Source organism: Chelonoidis abingdonii, chromosome 2, assembly GCF_003597395.2.
Source record: "Chelonoidis abingdonii isolate Lonesome George chromosome 2, CheloAbing_2.0, whole genome shotgun sequence".
NCBI lineage: Eukaryota > Metazoa > Chordata > Testudines > Testudinidae > Chelonoidis > Chelonoidis abingdonii.
The window spans coordinates 9,433,857-9,461,481 of NC_133770.1; the positions used below are offsets into that span (position 1 = coordinate 9,433,857).

The 27,625-nt window shown below is 44.1% G+C and overlaps 1 protein-coding gene across 1 annotated transcript in view; it reads left to right on the forward strand.

Moving 5' to 3' along the window:
• Positions 1-27,625, forward strand: part of OBSCN (obscurin, cytoskeletal calmodulin and titin-interacting RhoGEF) — a 255,381-nt gene that overhangs the window by 14,304 nt on the left and 213,452 nt on the right. Inside the window, exons 2-3 of the mRNA XM_075062167.1 lie at positions 9,499-10,639; positions 21,785-22,054. Of these exons, the coding sequence (XP_074918268.1) occupies positions 9,508-10,639; positions 21,785-22,054 (1,402 nt within the window). The 5' untranslated portion in view covers positions 9,499-9,507. The remainder of the gene's footprint in view (positions 1-9,498; positions 10,640-21,784; positions 22,055-27,625) is intronic.

A 27,625-nucleotide genomic window follows, 5' to 3' on the forward strand; every position in this document is an offset into this window, starting at 1 on the left:
GATAGATTTCAACTTTCACTCTTGTGATCTTCCAAAATGCCTTTAAATGATTTAAATCAATTATTTAACTCTTTCAGTAAACCCCCCCCCCCACCATCTTCACAAAACACTATATCTAGCGCATAAAATCAGCCCTTTAGGATAGGGAAATGTTAATTTTTAATACTTCATTTTCCCCCTGCTACTTTAAGTATTTTTCTCAATCTCGTGGATTTCGTTAGCTGGCCTGATTGGTGAGTCATCACCAGTGCATTAATGCAGTGCCCCACAGGCATGTGCCTGGCATGCTGCTAATTTTTCCCTGAAACTGTTTTGTGTGAGAGCAATTTTCTTTTGTTATAACCTGCCTGTCTGTCATCAGCGCTATATGTGTATTTACGCATGCAGTGTTGTAGCCATGAGAGCGACAAGGGGGAGGGTGAAGTAATATCTTTTATTGGACCAACTTCTGTTGGTGGAGACAAAAGCTTTTTGAGCTTAAAGCCCCACCTGAGGTGGGCTGAGACAAATCCTTGCAAAGGACAGCAGGTGGCGCAATGGGGGAAGATGTTCAGGAAGAATCTCTCTGGGGATTGGTCCTGCTTGTGAGCAGGGGATGGGACTAGTATGACCTCTTGGGGTCCCTTCCAACCCTGAGATTCTATGATTCTGTGAACAAAGACTGCTAGGAATGAGCAGGCTCCAGCCGTGTGTCCTGGATTTCAGACTAAGATTCCAGTTGGAAGGGCTGGAGTAGCCTACTAAGGCTTTGTCTACACTTACAGTTTTGCAGCGCTGGCCGTTACAGCTTGGTCGCTACACTGTGTACGGCCAGCCTGCAGTGTGTCCACACTGACAGCGACCAGCACTGCAGTGTGTCCACACTTGCACCAGTTGCAGCGCTGTTGTGAGTGGCTGCATTGTGGGCAGGCTATCCCACAGAGCACCTCGTCCCATTTTGCGCTGTGGGTTGTGGGAAGGGGACGGAAGGGTGTGGGTCATTCCGCTTCCTGTTCCAACGACCCGTGATGCTGGGAATCGGACCCCATGCCTAAGAGGCCCCCGCACCTTAGGCCACCTTTTTTTTAAAAAACTTACCCCGTCCCAGCTGCGGTCTGCTCCATGGTCCAGCTCCTTTGAGTGAAGCGCCGGGCGGAGCGCGGCATGGCCCCGCTCTCCCAGCTAGAGCTCCAGCCAGGCGCGGGGCTTGCGGCGCTCCGGCCGGGGCTCCAGCCATGAGAGTGGGGCGGTGGGCTTATGTCGCGCTCCGGCCAGGAGAACAGAGTCGCGGGAGCTTTCCGCCGCTCCGGCCAGAGCACGGCAAGCCCCGCGACCCGGCTCGAGCTCTGCGCCCTTTAAATAGCCCCCCTTGAGCCCTGGGGCAGTGAGAGGGGTATTTAAAAGTCCTGGGGCTCCAGCTGCCTCTGCCACCCCAGTCCTTCAAATAGCCGCGTGAGCCCGCCTCCCTCTTGCATTCCCCAGCTGCTCCGTGGCTATTTAAAAGGGTCCCCGGAGTAGAAGGGAGTTTGGGCTACTTAAAGGGCTGGGTTCCAGTTGCCTCTTGCTGCCACCCCATGACCTGCCCACACCAGCTCAGCCCCCCTCTGCCTGCAGCCCCTCTCTGCACCCCGTGCCCACAGCCCTCTGCCAAACACCTCCTGTCCTGTCTCCAGCCAACCCCTGCCACACACCCCTGCCCAAAGCCAGCCAGCCCCCCCCACACTGCTGCCTGCACCAGCTCTGACACATCTGCCCAGCCCGCACCCCCTGCCCTGTTTCCAGTCAACCCCTGCTGCACCCCACTGCCTGAAGCCAGCCCGCCCCACACCCCTTGTCTCCAACCAGCCCCACATCCCTTGCCCTGCCTGCAGCCAGACCCTACCTCCAGTCAGCCCCTGCCCTGCCTCAGCCAGCCCCATGTCCACTGCTGCCCTGCAGTTTCCAGGGCATTAACCCTGCAGGCGAGCAGCTGGAACCAACACATGTGCACACCCCCAGGGGAGTGGCGGGGACCAACATGTTGAAACAGCAGTCATTAATAACCAATCAACAGCATATATGATGCAATGTATATATTTTATTATTCATATAGTTATGGAAAGTAAAATAATACATGAAGAAATGAGAGGCTTTTTTCCCCACTCTTTTTTTAAGTCATCCCTGCCGATCTGTGCTTCTCTTGGTAGTCAAAATTTCTTTCTCTTGGCAGCCTTCTCCTTTATCTTGGCACCTGTTCCTTCTTTCATGGTTTCCTTATCCCTCCAGTCATGCAACTTTTTATTTTCTGTGGAATACAGATTCCTAACTGCTTTCACCCATCTTCTTTAGTCTTCCTTGGTTTTTTTTCTTAAGCTTTGCTGTCTTTCAGAAGTCTGCACTGATGGAGCAGTATTCAGGTCACTTTTAAAAAAAAAACAGAGATTAAACTTTAATACAGAGCCTGCATTGTTTTAAAGAGTTTTTGTAGCATCATTTACACATTCTGAGCATAGGCAACAGAGAGGCCGCAGCTGCGATAGAGATGGCAAGTTTTCCCCACACGCGGCTCACAGTGGAAAGGGGGCTGCTACGTGGCCTCACCTGGGAAGGGGTGGGGTGGGTTGCTTCACTCTGGGAAGCCATGGGGTTTCTGTGACTTGTGGAAAGCAAAGAGCAGCTACAGGTAAAAACACTGAACCCTACACCCACATCTGCCACAGCAATCTACTCTCGGAGCCATCTTGCACACACAGCTCACTTGGGAACGGGTGGGGGTTGCTTCACCTGTGGAAGCCATGGGTTCTGTGACTTGTGGAAAGCAAAGAGCAGCTACAGCGGATAATAACATTGACCCTTACACCCACATCTGCCACGCAGCCCTCGAGCCCCTCTTGCACATGGCATGCTCACCTGGAAGGTGGGGGTGGGGGTTGCTTCACTCTGGAAGCCATTGGCGTTTCTGTGGCTTGTGGAAAGCAAAGAGCAGCTACAGGGAAATCAATGTGTTTCCACATCTAGGCATGCTTGCAGGCAGCCATAGCCCCCCTGCTCCCAAAACATTGCATCCTTATAATAAAGCTTCTTACCAGGAACAGGCTCCTCTGCTGGTTCCTCACTACCAAGTCCCAGCACGCTGCGACGGCTGCTTCTTCCTAGCTGGGAAAATAGCTCCTGCCTGCATGACTCCTGGGAGTCTCCAAACACCTCAGTAGCCTCCCTCTCGGTTCCTCTACAACCTCCCCCTCCTCTCCAGGCTCTGAGCCCAGGGCTAGTGAGTGCAATAGTGATGACCAGAGAGGTGAAGAGAATGCTGGATAAGTCCTAATACCCTGGAGGCCAATTAAAACGCTGTGAGTGTCCACACCTGATGACCAGCGCTGCATCACCAGCGCTGGTCTCGCTTACACCGGAAGCAGACCCAGGTGTACAGCCAGCGCTGCAAACAGGGAGTTGCAGCGCTTGGCTGAGCTTTTAAGTGTAGACACCTGCTAAGTTGCAGCGCTGTAACCCCCCTCACCAGCGCTGCAACCTTGCAAGTGTAGACAAGGCCTAATCAGGAGAGATCCTGGGGCAAGCAAGGGAAGATGAAAGCTCTTCAGGCAAGGATGCCAGAGGAGCAAAATGTTAATTCAGGACTGGAGTTATTGGCTGTGAATAAACACACTCCAAAAAGGGGTATTTTGACCTAGAAAAAGTGTGTGGAGTCTGTGTTAGGAGCTCTTTGAGGGAGAATTATTAGCAGGACACCACAGACACGGTCCTGGCCCAAGGTTCAGTGCTATGGGGTAGTTGCACCCTGTTATAGCCCCTCACTCTGAGTGCTGCACATCACATTGGATTTTATCCTTTCAGCACCCCTGGAGGCCAGGGCATGCTACTTATCCCATTGTACGATGGGAACTGAGGCCCAGAGAGATTAGGTGACTCACTCAACATCACATGGGAAGTCTTGTGGCGAACAGGGATGGAACCCAAATCCTGAGTGCTCAGTCCTTCCTTCCTGCCACGAGTGACAGGCACTATAGAATCATCTGAAATAATAAAGACAGTCTGTAGATTTCAATGTGTGAATCCTGCCCTGATAGTGATGATAGAAAGGACAGTTCAGAATGATGGGTCATAGAATCATAGAAGATTAGGTTGAAGAGACTCAGGGTCATCTAGTCCAACCCCTGCTCAAGGCAGGACCAACCTCAAACTAAATATCCCAGTCAGGGCTTTGTCAAACCAGGCCTTAAAAAACCTCTAAGGATGGAGATTCCTCACTCTCCTAGCAACCCATCCAGTGCTTCTCCACCCTCCTGTGAAAAGTTTTTCCTAATATCATCTAAACCTCCCCCTCTGCAACTTGAGACCACTGCTTCTTGTTCTGTCATCTGCCTCCACCATTTGAGATCAGCTGAGCTCCATCCCTTTGAACCCCCCCTTCAGGTAGTGAAGGCTGCTATCAAATCCCCCTCACTCTCTCTTATGCAGACTAAATAACCCAGTTCCCTCAGCCTCTCCTTGTAATCATGTGCTCCAGCCCCCTAATCTTTCGGTGCCCCAAACTGGACGCAATACTCCAAATGTGGCCTCACCAGTGTCGAATAGAGGGGAATAATCACTTCCCCCAATCTGCTGGCAATGCTCCTATTGATGCAGCCCTAAATGTCATTAGCCTTCTTGGCAACAAGGGCCCACTGCTGACTCATATTCAGCTTCTCGTCCACTGTAATCCCCAGGTTATTTTCTGCAGAACTGCTGCTTAGGTAGTTGGTCCCCAGCCTGTAGCAGTCCATGGGATTCTTCTGTCTTAAGTGCAGGACTCTACACTTGTTCTTGTTGAACCTCATTAGATTTCTTTTAGCCCAATTGTCCAATTTGTCTAGGTCACTCTGAATCCTATCCCTACTCTTCAGCATATCTACCTCTCCCCCCATCTTTGTGTCATCCACGAACTTGCTGAGGGTGCAATCCATCCCATCATCCAGATCATTAATGAAGATGTTGAACAAAACCGGCCCCAGAACACTCCGCTTGATACCAGTTGCCAGCTAGACATCAAGCTGTTGATCATTACCCACTGAGCCCGACGATCTAGCCAGCTTTCTATCCACTTTATAGTCCATTCATCCAATCCATACTTTTTTAACTTACTGGCAAGAATAAAGTCAAGGTATATCACATCCACTGCTTTCCCCATATCCACAGAGCCAGTTATTTCATCATCGAAGGCAATCAAGTTGGTCAGGCATGACTTGCCCTTCGTGAATCCATGTTGACTGTTCCTGGTCACATTCCTCTCCTCCAAGTGCTTCAAAATGAATTCCTTGAGGACCTACTCCATGATTTTTCCAGGGACTGAGGTGAGACTGAGTGGTCTGTAGTTCCCCTGATTCTCCTTCTTCCCTTTTTTTAAAGATTGGCACTACATTAGCCTTTTTCCAATCGTCCGAGACCTGCCCGATTGCTATTGTCTTCAGTGAGCTCTGGATTGCCCCCAGGGTACATATGCACATCTTTTAAGCACTGCTGTAATTTCCCCACTTGTAGTTATACAAGTATTTATGACAAATGTATTTTAAAGATTAGAAAATAATATGGTGCAGGACTTGAATTTCGTAGTAGCCACAGGGTGTGCTAAAGATACATGCAGAAATCTACAGGCCAATGTGGGACATGGTCCTGCATGTTTACTTTAGACAAGCAATGTTTCTTGACACTGCATTTCTCCCTGTCTCAGGAGGGAAGTGTAAGCGGGTTTCTAAAGTCAGTATAAAGCCGATGAAGTCTGTGGTAGTAGCTTTAGGGTTCACTTCCTCTTCAGACTGCAGTCACTAGGGGGCTGTCATGCACACAGGAACTGGTCCAACATTCTGTCTAGCACTATGGTTCCCGAACTTTAACAACCTGTGAACCCCTTTCACTAAAACGTCAAGTCTTGCCAACCGCCTCCTAAAAATAAATGTTTCCAGAGATTTTCTCCTTTACCTGAGTATAAATGATAAAAGCAGTGATCATGGAAATATAAAAAAAAATATGACATGCTTATTATACACTATTTATTATTGCATTATTAAAATGGCAACACTCTTCCCAGATCTCACTTTCGTAGCTTGCATCGAGGCGCCTGTGTTTCATCAAGGAGTATCAGATGTGAAACAGCATAAAGGTATTTAAGAAGCCAACTCAAATAATTCCTCCTACACAAGCATTCAGGTCTTGAGTAGTCCACGCAAACAATGCACAACACACATTACAACAAAGCTTAAACTTGTTCTTCATAATAATTTTAAAAACAATACTAGCTGCCTATTTAATTTTAAAAACAGCAAAAAATATCCACTTCCTTTTCCATTTCTTATAAGGAGTCTTGAAGTTTAAATCTCCTTAGTGTGATAGATTATGCTTGCTTTGATCTGCTTAGCTCTTGGAAGTCCAGGGGCTCCGGGCTGTTGGCCCCATGCTGTCCAGGGTCCCTAAGGACAGCTCTGGCTGCCATTAGGGAATTTTTTCCCAAGAACTCCCTATAACATTTCACAAACCCCCAGGGGTTCACAAACCCCAGTTTGGGAACTGCTGGTCTAGCAGAAAGCATTGGTGGTGAGGAAATGCATTTTTTTCCCCTTGAAAATTTTGAGTAAAAATGTTTTCATTTTCATAGAAAATTTTCTTCAACATTTTTTGTTGAAAAAATGAAAACTGAACGTACTTTTTTTATTTTATTTTAAAATTTTTATATATTTATTTACTTGTCTGGCATTGAGAGAGCAAACATGGAAGTGTTTGGGTTTAAAACTGAAAACTTCTGTTTTTGGTGGCCAAAAACTGGAAAAAAAATTGGCTTGGGGAATTTGGATTTTTTTTTTTTTATGAAACCCTGAACATTTTCAGCAAAAAAGGATTTTTTTTCTTTACAAAAAATTCTGTTTTGTCAAAAAGCCATTTACTGTCAAATGTAAAATTTCCAATGAGCTTGAACAGTGACACATTGCAGGAAGGAAGAGAAAATAATGTTTTATTAATGAATAATACTATCATTATAAAGTTTGTGTATGAAAGGAAGGTGACATTAATTATTTGGTCCAGGTGTGCTTCTAAGGCCTTCCCAGAGTTTCACAGATAGCTTTTTTATTTCCCCATTCAAAAATAATCATAGTAAATACATTAATACAATTGCTGCAATTGTGAATCTACATATATCCAATGATTTCCTAGCACTTTACCAACATTTAATTGCATTTGGGAGGCTGGTGTTTTGATCTCCAACTGGGGAAACAGATACTGATGATACATTTTTATTTGTAAGCATTATTTGTAGTATAGTGATGCTAGATGCTGTGCAAACACATTGTGAGAGTGATGAGTTTACAGTCTTAATAGCTAAGGCAGACAAAGGGGTGGAAGGGGAAACTGAGGCACGGAGCGCCAAAGTGACCTGTTCAAGGTCATGCAGCGGGCCAGTGGCAGAGCTGAGAATAGAATCCAGGAGTCCTGATTCCTTGCTTAGAAAGTTTTGCTGATTTTGGAACTGATGTCAACACTGAAATATGAGTCAGAGGAGAGAAGGGGAAGAAAGCAGCTGTAGGAATAATGAATCTTTCTCTCGATACTAAAGCAGATTTTTAGGCCTGGTTCTACTGATTTCCAATGTGTGTGTGTGGGGGAATCCTGAGAGCATTTGTCATTGGGTGATTTGGTGGGTGGGTTGGTGGCAGGCGGGGAAGCCAAACTGCTGCAGGATTATAGAGGATATTTCTGTCCCACTGACTGCCTAATGTTTCCTTTCGGAGTTATTGAGATGAACAGCAGTCCACCATGCCAGTCATTGAACTGCTTTGTGTGGGAAGCTGAAGATAAAAAAAATCAAGGACATAAAAAGATTGGCAATTATCACTAATTAGAGGCCTCCAAGATAGCTCAGTGGGTATTAGAATCCCCAACAGGGAAGGGTTCTTTGGCATGATAGGACTGAGTAGATATAGTAGCATACTGAATTGGGACCGACAGCGATTAAGTGCTTCAAATCATTTCAGGGGGTCTTCCCAAGAATCCAATAGTTGGCAAGCTTGTTCTTTATACTGCGTGCTAATCATGTTCCCAGTGGAGGTTTGCTCTTGTCAGCCATTAGATAGCTCTGTAGCCCTCCCTGTATTTGCTAGCCAAATCCATGAAGGAAGCTCCTTCACTTGTTCTCACTTAGGAAAAAGAGATTCCGCCCAGCCGCAGAAAAACAACCAGCCAGGAATCCATGTCAGGGCTAGTAAAGAAATGTGTGGAGGCTCCCAAGGGGACATGCTGTGCTGTGCAGAATCCTTTGGGAAGTTCAAATGGGTTAATATCTGTAATGTTCCTCTTCAGTCCTGCAGAGGTGTATATGTGAACACTACATTAATGATTAGCACTGCTGCTAATTGCTTTTAACGTTCTCAAGACAAGGCAATGTCAGATTTGTCCTGACCTTCAGTTCCAAGCGGTACTTCAGTTATTTTCTCTTTGCTGATCTGTCTTTGAACAGCTGGGAGCTATTGCGCAGCAAGCATTTAAGGCAGCACAAAGTAGGCAGGCAACAAATGAGAAATCTTTCCGAGAGCTTTCAGCCAAACTTTTTTTGAGGAGCCTGACACCCATTTGGATTCAAACTTGCAGTCACCTTTGGAAATGCTCAAGCCATTAGTCTGCATTTTCTACAGGAGGTGCAAGTGGCTGCCACTCACTAGCTGTCCTCAGTGAGAAATTAGCCAGAGTTAAATGGTTGTCTTAAATAGCAATTGGGGAATAAAGAGGATATTACCAATAATACACTAGGCATGTCTGTCTGTCCTCCTAAACACTGTCCCCTGCTGGGTGGAATGTCCTTCTCAGGCCCATGCTAGTCCATGAATGCGATGTTCTCTGCTGCCCACAGAGGACAAGACATGTGGAAGGCGAGGGAGAGGGACATAGAATGGATAAAGAGAAAAGCAGAGCAAGGTGGGAATGAAAAGGATAAAAAGAGATGAAGGGGAAATGTTGATGAAAGAATAGAAGGAGAACAAGTTGAGCGATGCAAAGGTGGGTGTGAAGAGAAGAGAGTGTGCGAAGAAGTATTCTTAATGTCACATTCCCACCAATCCATAAATACATCATGGGTATCTGATGGTCCTTGGTAAAAAAACAGTCCATAAATTATAACCCATTAGTGATGCTTTGTTTTGCTAGTGCATAGATTCTAAGGCCAGAAGGGCCATTACGATCATCTAGTCTGACCTCCTACACAACACAGGCCCCTGAATTTCACATAGTAGTTCCTGTGGTAGAGGAAATCACTTGTCCTTTTTACATAAGTGATTAATACTGTTGAGCCCAAATTGAATTGTCCCTAAAAGACCTGTAATGTCCCTAAAACGTGCTGACTGATGACGCAAAATCAGTGGTGGAAATGCAGTGGACTGATAGCTATTGGTCATCTTGTTGCTCTATGTGATAAGTACGTTGGTATCATTATATACAGACAAAGCAGACACTGTGTGCACACACATGTTTATCAGCTTTCTCTTGGTTCTTCTGTTTTCCTAGGAAACCAAGATGGATTACAGTTCCTTCAGTGGAGCCCCAAGGTTCCTGACTCGGCCTAAGGCCTTCATGGTGTCGGTGGGGAAGGATGTCACCCTGAGCTGCCAGATTGTGGGAAACCCCATCCCACTGGTGAGCTGGGAAAAGGATAAGCTTCCGATCCAGTCAGGGGGAAGGTTTAAAATGGTGGAAGATGGTGATCTGTACCGGCTAACAATTTATGACCTGAGCTTAGAGGACAGTGGTCAGTATATCTGCAGGGCCAAGAACACCATTGGGGAAGCTTTCACTGCTGTCAGTATCAAAGTTGGGGAGGAGACGACGGTGACAGAATCGGCCCCTTACTTCATCCAGAAACCCTCCTCCATCAGAGTGACCCTGGGAGACGATGTTACGTTCAAATGTAAAGTCCAGGGCAGCCCACCTCTCTCTGTGAACTGGGAGAAAGATGGAAGGCACATAAGGGAATGGTGTGACTCCAGCCGCTTCCAGATTGAGTCCCTTGGGGAGTCAAATGCTCTCAAGATCCAGTGCGCTCAGTTGGGGGACTGTGGGACATACATGTGTCGAGCGGAGAACCCCCTTGGCTCTGCCAGTGCTACTGCCACCCTGGTGGTGAACACACATGGTTCTTACAGTCCAAGCAGCAGCCATCTAGACACAGGCTATGGCAAGACTGCCTCCTTGCTCTCTCATTTGCAAAAGAGGCGTGAGGAAATCAGGAAGATGGACACATCCATAGTCGCAGCCGCTGATTGCATGGCTGCCCCGAAGTACTCCACTGCAGAGGGACTGTCTGGTATTGGTCTCAGCCTTTCTCTGGATTACGAGAGGGCTGCCAGCCTCACCACCAAATCAGCTCGCAACGCCACCTTCGGGGTGCTGACACGTACCTTCAATGTGACGGAGGGGAAGCACGCCAAGCTGAGCTGTTATGTGACAGGAGAGCCCAAGCCGGAGATCGTGTGGAAGAAGGATGGCGAGGTAATTATAGAGGGGCGCCGGCACATTGTGTACGAGGATGAACAGGAAAACTTCGTGCTGAAGATCCTTTTCTGCAAGCAGGTCGATAACGGGCTTTACACCTGCACAGCCTCCAACCTGGTAGGACAGACCTACAGCTCTGTGCTGGTGACTGTCAGAGGTGAGCAGTTATGTTTACTTATCCATTGGGCCCTGTTCCTACTCTTTGTCATCAGTAGGGATGTGAACAAGGGGGAATGTAGTTCAGTGACAGGAGAACTAGTAATGTCTCTAGTTTTTACTCCCTTTGGTTTATCCAAGTCTGAAACACAACTGTTTCCAAATGGCTATAGAGGGAATTCCTTCCATCCAAGTCCTCTTAGTCTATCCTGGACTCCCTAAAGCTCTGGCTCCCTCCTAGGTCTCTCTTCTCAATGGAGCCATCTCTCACCATTATCTTCTATGCCTACCCTTTTCCCAGCATGCTTTGCTGTAGGGCCTACAATTCCCACGTGCCCCTGGAACTACCATCCCCAGAATGCCTTTGTTCTGAGCAGAAGCCAAGAACAGGGCAGAGATGGACCTGAGAACTCCCTCAAAAGGCCAGCAAACCCTGTTTGACAGTCTTTCCATTGACTTCAGTGAAAATGGAATGAGATTCTGGTAGAAGAGTATGAAAAATACTAAATGAACTCCTCCATAAAGGAAGTTTTCTTACTCCGTTTTGAATTTTTAAACAGTTCTCTCATTATGCAAAATTTCAGAGTAACCCATTTGCACTCTAAAATGTACCTGTGAAGAATGAATTTACATATGAGAATTTTATTTTGTATTTTTTTAATGCAAACACAATAATTTCATGGAAAATGATTTCTAGCTGGAAAAATGGCCTGGAACAATAGAACAGAGTTCTGCATTAAATTACGTGACAGTTTTTCAGCACATTCTCTATTATCTTTAATACTGTACAGGATTCTAACACAAGTGCATTTTGCAAATCAGCATTTGAAAAGATACTGTATGCAGCATTGCTAACCCTAAGTATTCAAAAATCATGAGTAAGTCTCCAAAAATAACAAGATTTTTAAAAAATAATAATGTTGGGTTCTTTTTATTTGCCTGCTCTGGGTTGGGGTGGGTTGTTTTGGTTTTTTTAAGTCTTTATAGTTCATGTTTTCAAGTTTTTCTTTGCAGCCATGAAGACTAGAAACTTACTTTTTAAAAAAATGTAAGCAGAGGGTCTACTATAATCACATGACTGCAGGAGCTGGGGCTTTCAGGAAAGCAGCAAATAGAGCAAGGCACACAATAAAATCACAAGAATTAGCAACACAATACATTTGCTTGAATTAAGACTGAATAAGGTTTTTGTGTTCTCTACCCAGTGTCCTTTAATAGCCTCAACTTACTTTTTTCAGCCTTCAGTTTTTCCCAGGTTTTAGCGCCATCCCCCGCCCCCAGCTTATGGCCTGGGGTCACAGCCACTGTCTTTCTGGTCAGGGAAAATCCAAGGGACTCATCTCCAGAGTCCATTGTTGCTGCTCCATATGGGGCCCACTCCTGCTCCCATGGAGCTCCATGGCAAACCTCCCTTTCACTGTGATGGGAGGAGACCCTGGGGGCTCAGTCTATGAGGCGTGAAGCGATGTCCAGAACGTCCTCGGCTCCTGTTGATTTCAGTGAGGGCACTTGGCCTCTCCCAGGAGGTGGTCAGCGCCTCACAGGATGGGACTCAGGACCTGGCCATTGTGCAGGGGCTCAATTTGGGCGTGCAAGGAAATCCCTGCCTTGGGTATCCATCCCACAAGGCCAGGCATAATGCCAAAACCCCTGAATGCAGGGATGGCTCCCACTGGAAAATCAAGCTAAAGGCCAAATTCCAGCCCACACAATAGCAGCCTGCCGTTCACGTGCCCAGTGCGCCGCTCACTCTGTCTTCCACAGAGGGCTCGCTGGGAAATGCCTCCTCCTGCAAGGGCTTGGCTGGAAGCCAGTCTGCTCACCTGTTTTGGACACTGGAACATGCAGTCATGGAAGCTTGCTTCAATCCAATAGCTGTCCGATGGCCAACCTCTGTCGCGTTCTGGATCTACAGGCGTCCTCACAAATGATAGGACCGCATCACTGGGTCCTTTGCAGGCAGATTCAGCAGAGGGGCCAAAGCCTGAATGGGCCTAGAGGCCCATTTTGCTCTTTCACCCCTAGAACTGGTCTCTCTCAGTCTGAGGTGTGGCGTTGGGGCAGCTTGCCCTGTTCCTGCCCATGCTGTCCCCGTTATGTGGGCTAAACAGGTGACTGCTGTCTCCAGGGATGTCAGACTGAGCACTCTTACCAGCACTCAGTTCACTGAAAAATGAATGCAATTGGGTGAGTTCCCCTTGAAGAAGAAAGCAATAGACAGGCCTCAAAATATCAAACTCTCTTTATAAACCTAGAAGGAAATATGCCCTTCTGATTTTATTGCAAATTCTCCTAAACCAGGAGCTCCAGGCCACACAGACAGATCCTACACTTTTCCCTTGGATAGTTATTTTTATGCAATTTTGCAAATTTTATCCTCCCCTTTTTTAATTTTTCTGTTGTGAAATGTTGATGAAATCTGCTCACATTTTTTTTTACACTAAAATATACCAGAAATGCAAATCCCTCGCGTTTTTGAAGCAAGCCAAAAATAGGATAATTTTCACTTAAAAAAAAAGGAAGAAAAGAAACCGGTTAGGCAGTTCAGCCCATTTTTCTGTCCATGTCTTGTTTCTGTGTTGTGGGGGCAAAGGGGTGGGGAGGAGAACGGGGAGCCAACACATCCAAGTAGTTTTGCGCTTTTGCTGTCTGTATATTTTAACTGTTTAGTGTTTAGAACTTGACTTGATCCCTTAGGCCTCATTCCTGCAATATGAGCCAAACAGGTTCTGCCCGAGCAGATCATATTGAAGGTTCTTGGCCTTATTATTTGAAGTCGGTTGGAAAACTTTAAAAAAATCAAAATTTTGACCAACAGCCCCCTCCCCAAAGAACAATTCTTTATATATAGAGAGAGTGGGTTTCTCCCCATTATTCAACCATCATTGCACATTTATCTGTCATATAACTGGCCACATATTTGGAATCTGTTGGGCATTTAAACGGAAGCTAAGGGATGGAGCATCACAAGCTGGAAATATTGCACGTTGTTACATACAGCTGCCCTGCCACACAAACCTGCTAATAGACTTGACACCCACTGGTGCCCCTCTTCGAGGACTTTAGCAGCTGTGTGGATTACTGTTGACCGTTTGTATCTGAGGATGATCAAAATGTGCGTACAGAGCTAGGGGTAACAAACACTGCCCTCTAGGGGTTGATGCAAAGCCCATTGAATTCAGTGGAAAGACACCCAATGACTTCAATGGGTTTTGGATCAGGCCCTGTATCCATTGCCCGTATACCTCATTTTACGTTATTTTGGATTGAAGGAAAGAATGTGATCCAGTAGATTTTTTTAAAAAAAGAAAACATTTGTAGGTTGTGTTATGATTTATTATCAGAGATAATAAAGGAAATAAAATCCACAGGGTCTAAAAGGGTTAGACTAGATGACCCTTGTGGTCCCTTCTAACCCTATGGTTTTATGATTCCATGATGTATTCTCTGGTGGATGGGGAAAGACTTAGATGTGCTGGAAAACATCTAGAAATGGTGTTATTGAAAAAGGTTTTAGAATGGTATCAGTCTTATTGGTTCCTTCTGGAAACTCTAGCATTAGTCCCTGTGACATGGAGAGTATGCAACTGCCAAATCCCTGATCATAGCCCCAGCGGAAAATATTAGTTATCAGTGTTCATTGTCAAGCAACACAAATGAGTCAGAGAGCTAAAGTGGAAATGTTTATGGTTTGTTTCTTTCTTCCAGTTACTCTGTTCAGGCTTTCTGATCTATGATGGAATGAATGGAAAATGTGTGTGTGAGGGTTATAATTAAGTTTTGGATAGTGACTGCTTGTGCCACCATGAGTCCCTCCAAAAAACACATCCCCAAAAGATGTAACGAAGAAGCGAACCTTTAGTCTATTATTTATAATCGTCTGTGTGCCATAGCCTGGCGTTTGGGCAGCACATCTTCATTGAACAAGCAGGCCTTGTTTTGATAAGGGAGAAGCAGCAATAATGTTCTCCAATTGTCCACCTTTTAGCCAACATGACCCTGCAACATGTCTACGTACACTAATACGGGCATATTTATGGGGCCCGTCAAGGTCTCAGACATGTGTACTATTGATTATTCATGTGTAGAAAGATGTCTTTATCGCGTATTTTACTAGGTGGCAGATTTTTTTTCAACCTCTTATTTTACAAGTATTTCTTTGGGGGATTTATTGTTGAATTCAATGATGTCTATAAAGGATATCTTTGCTTTAGCTATTAAAAGGCAAGTAAATGATAAACAATTTAAAAGAGCAGAGAATAAATATTTAAAAAGTAATTTATATAGCACCCTAATAACTACTTTGAAAAATCTTTCAGTGCAGTCAGAGTCAGTGGGGGTAGATCATGTGTTTGTAAGCAGCCCAGAATCTATAAGAACACAGCAGTCATTTTTCTAAGAATTTTGTACTAAAGCTGATGAAAAATCAGAATGTTCATTCTGTAGGAAATTCTGATATTGTGACATTTGTTTTACTCCCAGTTGAGATGAAAAATAGAAACAATGAATTTTTTTGTGGAATGAAAAGTTCTAAAAATGTTTTAATTGGAACTTTCAAAGCATTGATTCAGTTGGACATTACATTGCATTCACCTGAGCTGCTGCGGTCCTTCATGGAAGTTGTAGTGCAGGTGCCTTGTGCCCCCATTCTCCTGTATGGGCTGAGCCACTCAACTGGACTACATCTCTCATGATACACTGCAGTCTTTGCAACTCAGGCAGAAGGCAGCCCTCAGTGCATCATGGGAGACGTAGTTCAGTGGAGACCACAGCCCATAGTGGAGAATGGAAGAATGAAGCAATCAAACTTCAACTCCCATGAGAAACCGCAGTGGCTCAGATGGGTGAAGATTAATGTCAAACAGAGCCTAAACTAAAAGTTTTGATTTTATTGAAAAAACTGAACTGTTTTGATTCTGGTCAACTTGACATGAATAGTTTAGATTTTCCTAATGGGAAATTGAAAAATGTCAGCAAAACCAACATTTTCCTGTGGCAAAAGAAACCACGTTCCATTAGAAAAAAAAAAAACTGATGGAAAATTCCAGACCAGCTCTAATTTTTTACAGAATCCAAAGTCAGGAATTGATGGCTTTTCTTCACTGAAACAGTGGGGAAATTTGCTACCCTGCACTCCATCTAAATTACTGTTTGTGGGTAGGACATGGAACTGCCAGGTACCCTGGCTGTCCTCCCAAGACTAGGCATTCTCAGCCGTGATCATATCTAACTTATAATAATGAAAATAATTGTTTGCCAAGTCTGCCATCATCATGATCACTATTATGTTATTATTTTATTTATTGTTTCTACTTGTAAAGAGTGAATATAATATTAATAGATGTTTTGAAAATGGTTAATTGGTTGTTATAGAGTCTGATAGGCCAATTGTCAGAGGGGTAGCCCTGTTAGTCTGGATCTGTAAAAGCAGCAAAGAGACCTGTGGCACCTTATAGACTAACAGACGTATTGGAGCATGAGCTTTTGTGAATGAATACCCACTTCGTCAGATGCGTGCTTCATGGAAGTTGTAGTGCCACCCACGTGGTATTCACCCACCAAAGCTCGTGTTCCAATATTTCTGTTAGTCTATAAGGTGCCACAGGACTCTTTGCTGCTTTGATAGGCCAATTGGTTGTTTATAACCATAACGTTTAACCATTTAGAACACCTTTTACTGATGTGCTAATAATCTTTTGTATCAAATGCTGCTCATGTCTGTAATGTTCTGATAACATCTAGTGATAATTTATTCATTATTTATGAATGGAAACTTAATATAAAGTATGACCTATATTACAATAATGCCTAGGAACTCCAATCAAGGCTCAGGGTCCCATTGTGCTCGGTGTTGTAAAATCAAGTAAAAGAAAGAGCCCCAAAGAGCTTACAATCTAGATGTCAGATAGGAGGGGACAGGTGGACCAAATAGGCAAGTGTTGGAGTAGAGTGTCAAGTGATTTAAAAAATTAATCACAATTAATTGCTCGATTAAAAAATTAATCATGATTAATCACATTGTTAAACAATAGTAGAATACCATTTATTTAAATATTTTTGGATGTTGTCTACATTTTCAAATATATTGATTTCAGTTATAACACAGAATACAAAGTATACAGTGCTCACTTTATATTTATTTTTTATTACAAATATTTGCATTGTAAATAACAAAAGAAATAATATTTTTCAACTCACCTCATACAAGTACTGTAGTGCAATCTCTTTGTTATGAAAGTTGAATTACAAATGTTGAATTACGTACAGAAAAACAAGTTTCTTTTCATTTGCACCTGAAAGTGAAAACAGGTGTTCTCATGGCACTGTTGTAGCCAACGCCACAAGATATTTACATGCCAGATGGAATGATGGCTGAAGCATGAAGAGGCATATGAATGATTAGCATATCTAGCACATAAATACCTTGCAATGCCGGCTACAAAAGTCCCATGGGAACACCTTTTCTCACTTTCTGGTGACACTGTAAATAAGAAGTGGGCAGCATTATCTCCCGTACATATAAACAAACTTGTTTCTGTTAGCGATTGGCTGAACAAGAAGTAGGACCGAGTGGACTTGTCAGCTCTAAAGTTTTGCATTGTTTTGTTTTTGAGTGCAGTTACGTAACAAAAAAAAATCTACATTTGTAAATTGTGCTTTCATGATAAACAGATTGCACTAGAGTACTTGTATGAGATGAATTGAAAAATACTGTTTCTTTTTGTCATGATATATAGAATTACAGCCTGTCTCAAATTCATTAATGAAAACATCTTCCACTCTGCAATCCAGCTTTGTCCCTCTTATTTACCAAAGATCACATTTTGCCTGGAACTCTATATGGCACATGAAGACACCTCGTGGTTGGATAACACAAATACAAGCACATATCACATACATGCCTGACATACATACATTAATAAATACATAAATAAAAGCACATAACATTATATAAATGCCTGAATAACATGATTGCCTTCTATGATGAGATAGCTGGCACTGTGGATATGGGGAAAGCAGTGAATGTCATATATCTTGACTTTAGCAAAGCTTTTGAAATGGTCTCCCACAGTATTCTTGACAGCAAGTTAAAGAAGTATGGATTGGATGAATGGACTATAAGGTGGATAGACAGTTGGCTAGATTGTTGGGCTCAATGGGTAGTGATCAATGGCTCCATGTCTAGTTGGCAGCCGGTATCAAGTGAAGTGCTCCAGAGGTCGGTCCTGGGGCCGGTTTTGTTCAACATCTTCATTAATGATCTGGATAATGGGATGGACTGTACCCTCAGCAAGTTTGTGGATGACTCTAAACTGGGGGGAGAGGTAGAAATGCTGGAGGGTAGGGATAGAGACCTAGACAAATTGGACAATTGGGCTAAAAGAAATCTAATGAGGTTCAACAAGGACAAGTGCAGCGTCCTGGACTTTGGACAGAAGAATCCCATGCGTGATACAGGCTGGGGAACAACTGGCTAAGCAGCAGTTCTGCAGAAAAGGACCTGAGGGTTACAGTGGCATGAGAAGCTGAATATGAGTCAACAGTGTGCCCTTGTTGCCAAGAAGGCTAACGGCATCTTGGGCTGTATCAGTAGAAGGATTGCCAGCAGATTGAGGGAAGTGATTATTCCCCTCTATTTGGCACTGGTGAGGCCACAACTGGAGTATTGCATCCAGTTTTGGGCCCTCCACTATTGAAAGGATGTGGACAAATTGAAGAGAGTCTGGCAGAGGGCAATGAAAGTGATTACCGAGTTGGGGCACATGATGTATGGGAGGCTGAGGGAACTGGGGTTATTTAGTCTGCAGAAGAGAAGAGTGAAGGGGGATTTGATAGCAGCCTTCAACTACCTGAAGGGAGGTTCCAAAGAGGGTGGAGCTAGGTTGTTGTTAGTGGTGGCAGATGACAGAGCAAGGAGCAATGGTCTCAAGTTGCAGTGGGGGAGGTCTAGGTTGGATATTAGGAAACACTATTTCACTAGGAGAGTGATGAAGCATTGGAATGGGTTGCCTAGGGAGGTGGTGGAATGTCCATCCTTAAAGATTTTTAAGGACTGGCTTGACAAAGCCCTGGCTAGGGTGATTTAGTTCGGGTTGGTCCTGTTTTGAGCAGAGGGTTGGACTAGATGACTTCCTGAGGTCTCTTCCAACCCTTCTATGATTCTATACAACACTATGCTATTTTTGGAGGGTATATATGAGCCTGATCGGCCACAAATGGAATTGCACCTACTTTGTTTTAGGTACTATTCTGCAATTGTAAAGAAAATGGAACTGATAAAGATGTAGAATTTGACTGCTTGACACAAAGAAGTGAATCAAAACTGGTGTATCTTACACTTTCTTTTGATGTCCTCAGCATGTAAATTGCAATCCCTTAGATTAAGTATCAGAGGGGTAGCCGTGTTAGTCTGGATCTGTGAAAGCAGCAGAGAATCCTGTGGCACCTTATAGACTAACAGAGGTTTTGGAGAGTGAGCTTTCGTGGGTGAATACCCACTTCGTCAGACGCAGATTAACACCCTGCTGTACACGGGGACAACCAGGAAAATGTATCTAAAGGTTTGACTGTAAAGTAGATTAGTTCAGCTGCATAAAGTCCTGGTGTAGATGCTCTTATTCAGTAACAAAGTTGCCTTAATTTAATTTAGTTTCTTATTCTTAATTGAATTAAGGCCACTTTAATGCTGAATAAGAGTGTCCAGAGAAGGATTTAATGCAATTTAACTAATCCTCTTTAAAAGTTAATTCAGATTAATTTTTCCTGAGGCAAGTGTTTCTGTGTACACAAATTCTAATATATACATCATCTCTGAATCTGACTCATGGAGTCTTACGTTCTGGTCTTGCTTTCCTGCTCTGCCCTTTGGTCCTTGCCTCTTAGCGTATCAGTTACATCAGCTCAAATTCCTAGAGGGACAGATTCAGAGGTGACAGGAAATGGGGTGCAAGGTTCATGTCAGTTAGTGGGAGGAATATAACTTATGTGCTGAACGGGTCAGAGAAGGTTTATGTTACATTAGCTTTGACTCCCTTAAATAAATGTAGACTGGCCTCTCTATGAGGCCCTTTGTGGGGGCTCTGTACCGTGTAAACTCATGCATACCTAGGCAGGGTGGAGGCAGAGAGTGGGAGCCTGAGTGGCTGGGAACAGCCCAGGGAGCAGGTAGGATCCCCCGGGACCCTTCTTTGCAGCCTGGAGCTGACTGGCCTCCCCATACCGAGTCTCAGTATCTCCCTTCACTCCCCCTCCTCTCCCTCTTGCCCCCACCCCATTCACAGGAAGCTTCCACAGCCCTCTCCACTCCCTGATAGTGACTGGTGGGTTACTGGCAGAGCTGTTTTAGAAGGTGCACTGTGCAGCAGGCAGGAGGAAGTGTTGCATGCTGGGAGATGGGCTCTCAATTTCTTTCCCTGCCACAGCAGGCGGGTGTGTACTTTAGCCTTTCATCCCTGAAGGGGATACTGTTTTATGCCTTCTATGCTGAGACACAAGGCATGTGGGTAGAACAACCTCGTTTCCAAAGGTATATTCCACATGCCTCTGAAGTTTACAGCCTGGAGGCTCCCCGCCTCCAAAGCACAAATCCTGGATGGTTTAGGGCCTAATCTCCGTGGGCCTCCAGCTCCAAGAGTGTTAAATGGCCCCTTGCTGGGCTCTGATGTTCCACCCAGTAGAGAGAAAGTGCTGATGTGCATTAGCCCATTCTAGCAATGTTAAGTCTACCGAGCACCTTACAGTTGCTCTCATCAGAACCTGTTCCTACAGCCTTCACCACGTGTCAATTTATCTCTCCCCAGTTGTGTATCAGAATATTAGGAAGTGTTAGGGATGCGCTTTCAAAGCACTGTCTGATGATTTAGCTGCACAGCTGCTGTTAATAGTGGAAATGGTATGAATGAATCCCTTCGTTTTATTTGCAAAATGTATCCCCTTAATGCACTGTATCCGCTTCAGCACTTCTGTTCTAACCCATTTTCTACCTAAATAGGAACAATGTGTCCCAATGGCCAAGGCAGTGATGGAGGAGTTAGGTGACTTGGGTTTGAGTCCTAGTTCTGATCTTGTCAGTGAGGAAAGATGGTCCAGTGGTTAGAGCACTAGCCTCTGGCATGGGAGACCTGAGTGCAATTCCTTGTTCCACCACAGTCACATCACCTCTCTATCTCTGTTTCCCCACCTATAATATGTGGATAATAATCCTTACCCCTCCTCCTCTTCATAAAGTGCTCTGAGTGCCTCATACAAAAAAACGTGCAGGGACAGTTGTTATGCTCTCCTTGAGAGGCCATGACCCGGCATGGCGTGGACTTTTACAAAACCTGTTCATATCATCTTGCCCAGCTTCAGCTGCCCAAACAGACTTGGATTTATTAGACCAAGTTTCCAAAGCACACACAGCAAGCATTTCCAGATCTGCATTGCTGCATGAAATCATCCCAGCCCATTGTTCTGACTACATCATCTGCTCGGAGTCCCACCAGTGGCTGCCTCTTCCCCACCATGCAAGCCACGTGTTCACTGGCCTTATCATAAAGACCATTAATAATTTAGTCCTGCCCTACCTGTCAGATTGATTAGTGTGGATTTGACTGCAATATTTGCTCCACCAGTAGTGCCAAGTTGCGTCACTCATTGGTCCATGTCTCCTTCCAAGCACTTTCGTGCTTTCTCCTACACCAACCTTTGTATGTGGAACAAACTCCCTGAGAATAATCTAAAAAGCCACTACTCTGTCCCCCTCCAACTCCCTCCCGTAGGCTCACCCTCTACTGGGATGCCTACAGAACATTGCTGGGTGATAACGGTGCAACCCATGGCAGCTCAATAGCGGACTCAGCTCACAATCCCCTATTACTGTTACCTTGTCCTATCTCCCCCAGATCCCCGCTTGTTTAGTGTTTTTTATTCACCTGTTGCATCCCGTCACTAACAGGGAATGTAAGTTCTGCAAGGCCAGGACTGTCTGTTTATTGCATGTTCGTACAGTGCCCAGGATAACGGGGCATGATCCCTGATTAGGGCCTCTAGACACCATTACAGTGCAAATAATAATGAATAACAAATACCCTTTTCTATTAACTTACTTGCACGTTAGGTGCCCCAATGATGTCACAAGTTCTTGTTCCTTTGTCTCATTTCTAAGAGCCCACAGTACCGTTCAAGACAAAACTGAAGGATGTTGAAGTTCAGGAGAAAGAATCTGCCACCTTCCAGTGTGAGGTGCCCGTCCCTAGCACTGAAACTGCCTGGTTCAAGGAGGAGACCAAACTCCAGCAGAGCAAGAAGTACAACATTGAAGAAGAGGGAACGTACCGCCGGCTCACCGTCCAGAACGTCACCACGGACGATGATGCCGTTTACATCTGTGAAATGAAGGAGGGGAGCAGGACCATCGCGGAACTGACTGTCCAGGGTAAGAGAGAGAATCTACTGCAATAGGTTTCTCTTTCCCTTTTTGTGCCCCCCTCACCTCCCTAAAGATTTTTGTTCGTGTGGGCTAAAGTAAATCCTTTCTCATGGCGCTGGTGATTTCATCTGGAGTTGAAACGAGTGTTTGTAGCTGCATTTTATGCTCTGGTGGGTGGTGAACAGTGTATTAGGAACGTGATTTCAAAAGGCCTGCAGCGTTACTATCACAGTGGAATGATGCCATTGAGGGGTTGTTATCAGGGATTGAACCTGGAAATCCCAATCGGTAAGCGTGAGTCTGTACCACTTAGGGGAAAGGATTTGCGGCCAGCTTTTTAAAGGTAGTTAGATGCCTAAAGATGCAAATAGGCACCTACTGGGGTTGTCAAAAGCTCCCAAGAGCCTGTCTCCCATTGACCAAAATCTTTCCCCAGTCCTTTAGCTGTAAGCAGTAGCAACCTCAGAAACTTTCTATGTGGACCAGCCACTGGAGGGACATAAAGCCACGCTGTCCTACTGCAGGTTACAAGAGCACAGCACTACTTCGAGAGTAGGGCCAAGAGTCAATTGTTGGTGACTGATGGGGAAAGTAAATGTTTTGGTAGGGTTGACAGAAAAAGTGAGTTCGGTTTCACTCTATGCTTTTTGCAAAAAAACAAAAGGCCATTTTCTGAGGCAGGAAAGTGTCATTTCACCACTAAAAGCTATGATTTTGCTAAGAGAATGTAAAAAAAAAATTCTCAATGAACATGTTTTCAAGAGGTTGTGATGAAAATTCACGAAAGGCAGCATGAGGTGATGAGAACAGGGAACTTCAGTCCTAGAACAAATCTGTGACCACATCACTACTTCACAGGTGGATATTTGAAAGGAGGAAAGTTGCTCACATTAATGACAGTACCGGTCACACTTCTCTAAGAGCGAAATTCACCTGGGAAGGGAGCAGCCCAGGGGCTAGGCACTACTTAAGTCCTGCTTCAGCACTATTGTTAGGTCTTAAGTGGTGTCAGTCTTGCGCTGGCTGTGTGCACGGGATGAATTTCACTCCCATCACCTGAGCAATAGACTGGGAGCCAAGAACTCCTGCACTGTAAATCCAGGTCTGCCTCTGACTTCCTCTACAGATGCAGGCAAACAGCATTCCTGGACTCGGTTTTCCCGTCCGCACTATGGGGCGGGGTTTTCAAAATCCCTGACGTTTTGATGCTAATCATACTTCCCTATAGTCTCCTTCCTAGAGACTGTCTAGGAAGGAGTATGGCAGAAAGAGATCTAGGGGTCATAGTGGACCGCAAGCTAAATACGAGTCAACAGTGTGATACTGTTGCAAAAAAAGCAAACGTGATTCTGGGATGCATTAACAGGTGTGTTGTAAACAAGACACGAGAAGTCATTCTTCCGCTCTACTCTGCGCTGGTTAGGCCTCAACTGGAGTATTGTGTCCAGTTCTGGGCACCGCATTTCAAGAAAGATGTGGAGAAATTGGAGAGGGTCCAGAGAAGAGCAACAAGAATGATTAAAGGTCTTGAGAACATGACCTATGAAGGAAGGCTGAAAGAATTGGGTTTATTTAGTTTGGAAAAGAGAAGACTGAGAGGGGACATGATAGCAGTTTTCAGGTATCTAAAAGGGTGTCATCAGGAGGAGGGAGAAAACTTGTTCACCTTAGCCTCTAATGATAGAACAAGAAGCAATGGGCTTAAACTGCAGCAAGGGAGATTTAGGTTGGACATTAGGAAAAAGTTCCTAATTGTCAGGGTAGTTAAACTCTGGAATAAATTGCCTAGGGAGGTTGTGGAATCTCCATCTCTGGAGATATTTAAGAGTAGGTTAGATAAATGTCTATCAGGGATGGTCTAGACAGTATTTGGTCCTGCCATGAGGGCAGGGGACTGGACTCGATGACCTCTCGACGTCCCTTCCAGTCCTAGAGTCTATGAATCTATAGAGCTTGAAGGCAGGGGGCTGGACTCGATGACCTTTCAAGGTCCCTTCCAGTTCTAGAAGATAGGTATATCTCCAATTATAAAATATAAAATATAAATATAAAATATCTCCTTATAATTACCAACAAATATAGGGAGCATTGTTTAAAAAGGAAATATATCACTAAAGTTACCGTTAAATATGGGCCTTGGCTGCAGATTCAGATATTGAGCCAGATCCAAACTTTCTTGAAGTTTACAGCTGTTCTTCATCAGGGGTTTGGTTTGCCCCATAATATGGTTTAGGCTCCAGTGGCAAAATCTGGATGTATCCAAATCCAGATGCCAATTTTCCCAAAGTCTGGGAACTTAGGGTTGATGTGTATTGAAATCTAGGGTTTGGGCCAATGTCGGTTTCTCAAAAACACAGAGACATATTTGCAGAAGTGTCTGTTAATTTTAAGTTTGTTGATTCACCTACATGAAATCTAAGTCCGATAGCTGTGATCCTGATTCTGATGTTGATTCTACTTACGTAAATTATAATTATCTCCATTGAAACCAATGGAGATACCCTCTTGTAAAAGCTAGAGAACTGAATTTGGCCCTTTTCATTTCCGGCCTGACTATACTCTAATCGAAGTCCATGGACGGATCCCACTTTAAAACCTGGTGGGCCCCGTCAGATCTGTATATACAAATGCAGGTTTTATACCTACAAACAAATGGAGAGGTGCAACCTTTATGGGAAATTTGACCCAAAGAGTTGCAGGAGTTGATGAAGGAAATTAAAACCTACTCTTGGGAATATATTATGGATTCTTTGATTAATTGTGAAATTATAAAATTTAGAGACGAAAACTATTATGCACACAAAGAAGTTAGATAAAAAACATAAATACTCTTGTTGAAAGGTTGCAATGTTATATGCTTTATTTCTCAGAATTCAGAATACCTCCCCAAAACCCCAGAACAGAGAGCGACAAAGCAGGCTGCTCCCTAAAACAGAGAGGCACAGCTCACCCCACTTTACCCTAGAGTGGGTGGCTGCAGACTCACCCAGATAACCCATGTCACATGGCTTCCCTCAGAGCCCCCTCACTTGCAAGCAGGACCAGGAAATCCTCACACTTAAAAATCTCTTGTTATTTTTAACACAGATTCCAATACACCACAAAAATGATGTTTTGGAGCATCTGATCCATCTTTCTGTAGTATTCATTGCCCCATGTGGGGTGGAGGTGGTGGCAAACAAGGCAAAGAGGGTAACCCTGTTAATACCGAGGAGTCCGGTAGCACCTTAAAGACTAACTTGATTTATTTGGGCATAAGCTTTTGTGGGTAAAAACCCCCGCTTCTTCCGATGCCCCTATTAATACCCCTTCTCTCCTCTTCTGAAAAAAAAAGTCCATCCATGACCTGAATATCATTACAGCTGTTCATATTTGCAGCTTTGCAAACAAAAATAGCTTGCGCTCACACTGCAGGATGTAAGCTGATCTCATGTGGGAGTCAGAAACGATGATTTCCCTCCAGCTAAATGCATCTCATACTGGTCAATCCCAGAGATGGGATATTGAATATTAGCAACAGAGTACTTGTTTGATCTGCCATGGTCATGGATACAATTTTGTCAAGGTAAAATTATGCATAATGCGTACAGTCACAATACAAATAAATAATTTCAAACTATGGTCACGGCAACTTTATAGACCCTGCTGATGAGCACAAACAGTTCATTAGCTCACTTTGGTCAAGTCCTCTTTGAAACAGGACTATCTGAAGCCTGTCTCCCAAGCAAAGAGGAAAAAATTCAGAGGGAAGGGTTGTAGACCAAAGTGGATGAACAAGGATCTCAAACAGGTTATTAGGAGAAAGCAGAAAGCCTAAAAGGAATGGAGGAAGAATGGATCAGCAAGGAATGCTCCTTTTTGGAGATCAGAAAGTGTAAGTGAAAAAGTGAGAACTGTCAAAAGCCAAGCAGAGTTGGACATGGCAAAGGAAATTAAAACTAATAGTAAATGGTTTTTCAACCATATAAATAAAAGGAAAATAAGGAAGGAAGAAGTGGGACTGCTAAACACTGAGGATGATGTGAAGATTAAAGATAATCTAGGTGGGGCCCAACACCTACACTAATATTTTGCCTCAGTTTTTAATAAGGGTAATGAGGAGCTTGGAACAATGACAGGGTGGCTATTGGAACAAGAATATGGAAGGAGGTGGAAGCCAAACTCAAACAGCTTAATGGCACCAAATTGGAGGGCCCAGATAATCTCCCTCCAAGAATATTAGAGGAACTGGCACCTGAAATTGCAAGACCAATAGTAAGAATTTTTAATTAATCCATAAATTTTGGGTGGGGGAGTCTACCCTGTGACTGGAGAATTGTGAACATCATACCTATTTTTAAGAAAGGAGGGGGAAGGCGATCCATGTAACTATGGGCAAGTAGGTTTGACCTCAGTTGTATGCAAGGTCTGAAGAACAAATTTGGAAAGGAAAAGCTGTTAAGGGCATAGAGGTAAACAAGTAATTGGGATAAAATACAATATAGTTTACTAAAGATAGATCATGCTAGACTGACTGGATCTCTTGCTCTGAGAAGATAACTGATTTTTCTAAGCAAAGGAAATGCAGTAGATCTAATCTACCTGGCTTTCAGTAAGGCATTTGATACAGTTCCACATGGGAAATTATTAGTTAAATTGGAGAAGATGGGGCTTTAATATGAGATTTGAAAGGTGGGAAAGGAACTGGTTAAAGGGGAGACTATAACAGGTCATGCTGAAAGGTGAACCATCAGGCTGGAGTTCCTCAAGGATTGGTTTTAGGATGAATTGTATTTAATATTTTCACTAATGACCTTGACACAACATACAGGCATGTGCTGATAAAATTTGCAGATGTCACAAAGTTGGGAGGTATTGCCAATAGGGAGGAGGATTGGAATATCATGCAAAAAGATATGGATAACCTTGAAAACTGGAGTAATGGAAATGGGAGGAAATTTTATAGTGCAAAGTGCAAGATTATGCACTTACGGACTAACAACAATAATTTTTGTTGTAAGCTGGGAAAGTATCAGCTAGAAATGGCAGAGGAGGAGGAAGACCTGGCTGTGTTGGTCGATCACTGGATGACTATAAGCCGCCAATGTGATCCGGCCATGAAAAAAGCTAATGCAATCTTGGGATAGCTCAGGCAAGATATTTCCAGTTGAGATAGGCAAGTGTTACTACCATTATACAAGACACTGATGAGACCTTATCAGGAATACTGTGTGCAGTTCTGGTTTAAGAAAGATGAATTCAGACTGGACCAGGAGCAGAGAAGGGCTATTAGGATGGTCAGAGGAATGGAAAACCTACCTTATGGAAGAGACTTAAGGAGTTTGGCTTGTTAGCCTAACCAAACAAAGGCTGAGGGGAGATATGATTGCTGTCTATAAATACCTCAGAGGGATAAATACCAGGGAGGGAGAGAAGTTATTTAAGTTAAGAGCCAATGCTGACACAAGAACAAACTGATATAAACTGCCATCTAGGCTTGAAATTAGATGAAGGTTTCTAACCATCAGAGGAGTGAAGTTCTGGAACAGCCTTCCAAGGGGAGAAGTGGGAGCAAAAAGCCTGACTTGTTTTAAGATT